This window comes from Geospiza fortis, unplaced genomic scaffold (assembly GCF_000277835.1).
Source record: "Geospiza fortis unplaced genomic scaffold, GeoFor_1.0 scaffold391, whole genome shotgun sequence".
Classification (NCBI taxonomy): Eukaryota; Metazoa; Chordata; class Aves; order Passeriformes; family Thraupidae; genus Geospiza; species Geospiza fortis.
In genome coordinates this window covers 84,510-86,795 of record NW_005054472.1, presented here as the reverse complement: position 1 = coordinate 86,795, position 2,286 = coordinate 84,510, and the positions used below count along the sequence as shown (strand labels likewise).

At 51.4% G+C, this 2,286-nt stretch overlaps 1 protein-coding gene across 1 annotated transcript in view; it reads right to left on the bottom strand.

The window, feature by feature from the left end:
* The window catches only part of MFSD4A (major facilitator superfamily domain containing 4A), a 15,207-nt gene that overhangs the window by 1,541 nt on the left and 11,380 nt on the right, over positions 1 to 2,286 (bottom strand). Inside the window, exons 8-9 of the mRNA XM_005428118.2 lie at positions 1,293 to 1,363; positions 994 to 1,114 (exon numbers count right to left, since the gene is read on the bottom strand). Coding sequence (XP_005428175.1) covers positions 994 to 1,114; positions 1,293 to 1,363 — 192 coding nt within the window. The remainder of the gene's footprint in view (positions 1 to 993; positions 1,115 to 1,292; positions 1,364 to 2,286) is intronic.

The window sequence follows — 2,286 nt, the reverse complement described above, 5'->3', positions numbered from 1 at the left end:
CAAACCCTTCCCAGCTCCCTCAGGACTCTCCAAACCCTTCCCAGGTTTCTCCAAACCCTTCCCAGCTCCCTCAGCTCCTCCAAATCCTCCCTCAGTACTCTCCAAACCTTTCCCAGCTCCATGAGGATTTCTCCAAACCCTTCCCAGCTCCCTCAGGACTCTCCAAACCCTTCCCAGCTCCCTCAGGATTTCTCCAAACCCTTTCCAGGTTTCTCCAAACCCTTCCCAGCTCCCTCAGCTCCTCCAAATCCTCCCTCAGGACTCTGCAAACCCTTCCCAGCTCCCTCAGGACTCTCCAAACCCTTTCCAGGTTTCTCCATTCCCTTCCCAGCTCCCTCAGCTCCTCCAAACCTTTCCCAGCTCCCTCCGGAGCCTCCAAACCCTTTCCTGGTTCCCTCAGCTCCTTCAGCCCCTTCCCAGCTCCCTCAGGATTTCTCCAAACCCTTTCCAGGTTTCTCCAAACCCTTTCCAAGCTCCTTCAGGATTCTCCATTCCTTTCCCCATCTCCATTCCTTCCCCAGCCCCTCAAACGGCGGGCCCAGCCCGTGCCCCCAGCCGTGCCCAGCACAGCCCAAGCCACACCTGTGCGTGGTTTTTGCCAGCCCCACTCTGCTCCTTTCGTATAAAAACAACCAGCAGCTCCAGACTGAGGTGATAACTCAAAAATCCTTTATCTGTGAGGCTTTTCCCGGAGCCTGACAGCTGCCCTTGGATGGCAGCCCTGCTCATTCCCTGGATTTCAGCCAGGGAACAGCCCAGGGAAGCTGGTGCTGTCTGTGATTCCTGCTTTTTTCCCTTGCTTCTCCAGCAGAAAAGAAAGCAAACCCTGAGCTGTGGCTGCCAAGGCTTTGTGGGCAAGACAAAGCAGGAAAAGGAGAGAGGAAGCAGCAGGAAAATAAACATTTCCTTGCATTTTGCTGGAATCTCTGGAGTGAGGCTTGCGCTGCTCCTGCTCCCATCCCAAAGCTGGGCTCAGGGCTGGGGTTCCCTTACCTGGGCAGGGCTTGGGGTACATCCTGTGGAAAAACACCAGCAGGGCGTAGAAGGTGAAGGCCAAGCAACCAAAGATCATCCCGCAGACCAGGAAACTGTAGCTGCCCCGATCATGGATAATCTGCAGTGGGATGGGAAATTAAAAAAAAAAGGGATCAGACATCATCAGATCCCTCGTGGATCATCAGGGAGGGCTTTGCTGGCTGGTAACTGCTCGGGCAGTGCCCAGGAGCAGAACTGAGGGTTTGATTCGTAAATTCCAAATTTATTTTGGGTTTTGCCAGCTCCTGGCTACTCACCGAGCCCACCAGCAGCTGCAGCACCATCTCTCCAATGCCAGCTCCAGTCACCAGCACGGTGGTGGCACAACCTGTGAGGAAACAGGGCAAGGGGTGGTGGCAGCAGAGTGACACAGCCAGCAGGGCCACCCTGTGCTCCCTTAAAGCTTTCCTGGGGATGTCAGCACACAAAAATCAAAAATACTCCATGCGTATTCCCACTTAATGCTGAAAATGCCTCAGCAGACCTGCAGTAGTGCAGAAAGGTGAAAGTTGAAGTAAAAAAATGCAATCTGCTGTCACCTGTCTGTGCTGGCAGAGCTGCTGGTGCCTCTTGCTGGGAAGGTTTTTGTGTTTCTGTCTCACTGCCCTCGAGACAGAGGCTGGCAGGGAGCTCCTGGGGGAGCTGGCCAGGCTCTGTGTAGCCACGATAATTTCTGAAAAATCCCTTTGCCAGGATTTTTTCTCCTGAGAAGCTGAGAGGCCTCAGGAACAAAATGCAAACAATGATTATCTGCTGCTGTGGAATGCAACAGGTGCATCTGTGATTGGTCTCATGTGGTTGTTTCTAATTAATGGCCAATCACAGTCCAGCTGTCTCAGACTCTCTGAGAGTCAGGAGGTTTCCTTTTTCCTTTCCCCTTTCCTTTCCTTTCCTTTCTGATGAAATCCTTTCTCCTATTCTTTTAGTATAGTTTTAATATATCCTTTACTTTTAATATAATCTATATCATCAAATAATAAATCAGCCTTCTGAAACATGGAGTCAAGATTCTCATCTCTTCCCTCGTCCTGGAACCCCTGTGAGCACCACCACAGCTCGGGGCTTTCCAGCTCAGGTGATCTGGTGATGTTTTCAGAACCACCTCAGGTTATCTGGTGATGTTTTCAGAACAAGCTCAGGTTATCTGGTGATGTTTTGAGGACCACCTCAGGTAATCTGGTGATGTTTTCAGAATCAGCTCAGGTGATCTGGTGATGTTTTCAGAATCAGCTCCCTCCAAAGCAGCATTCC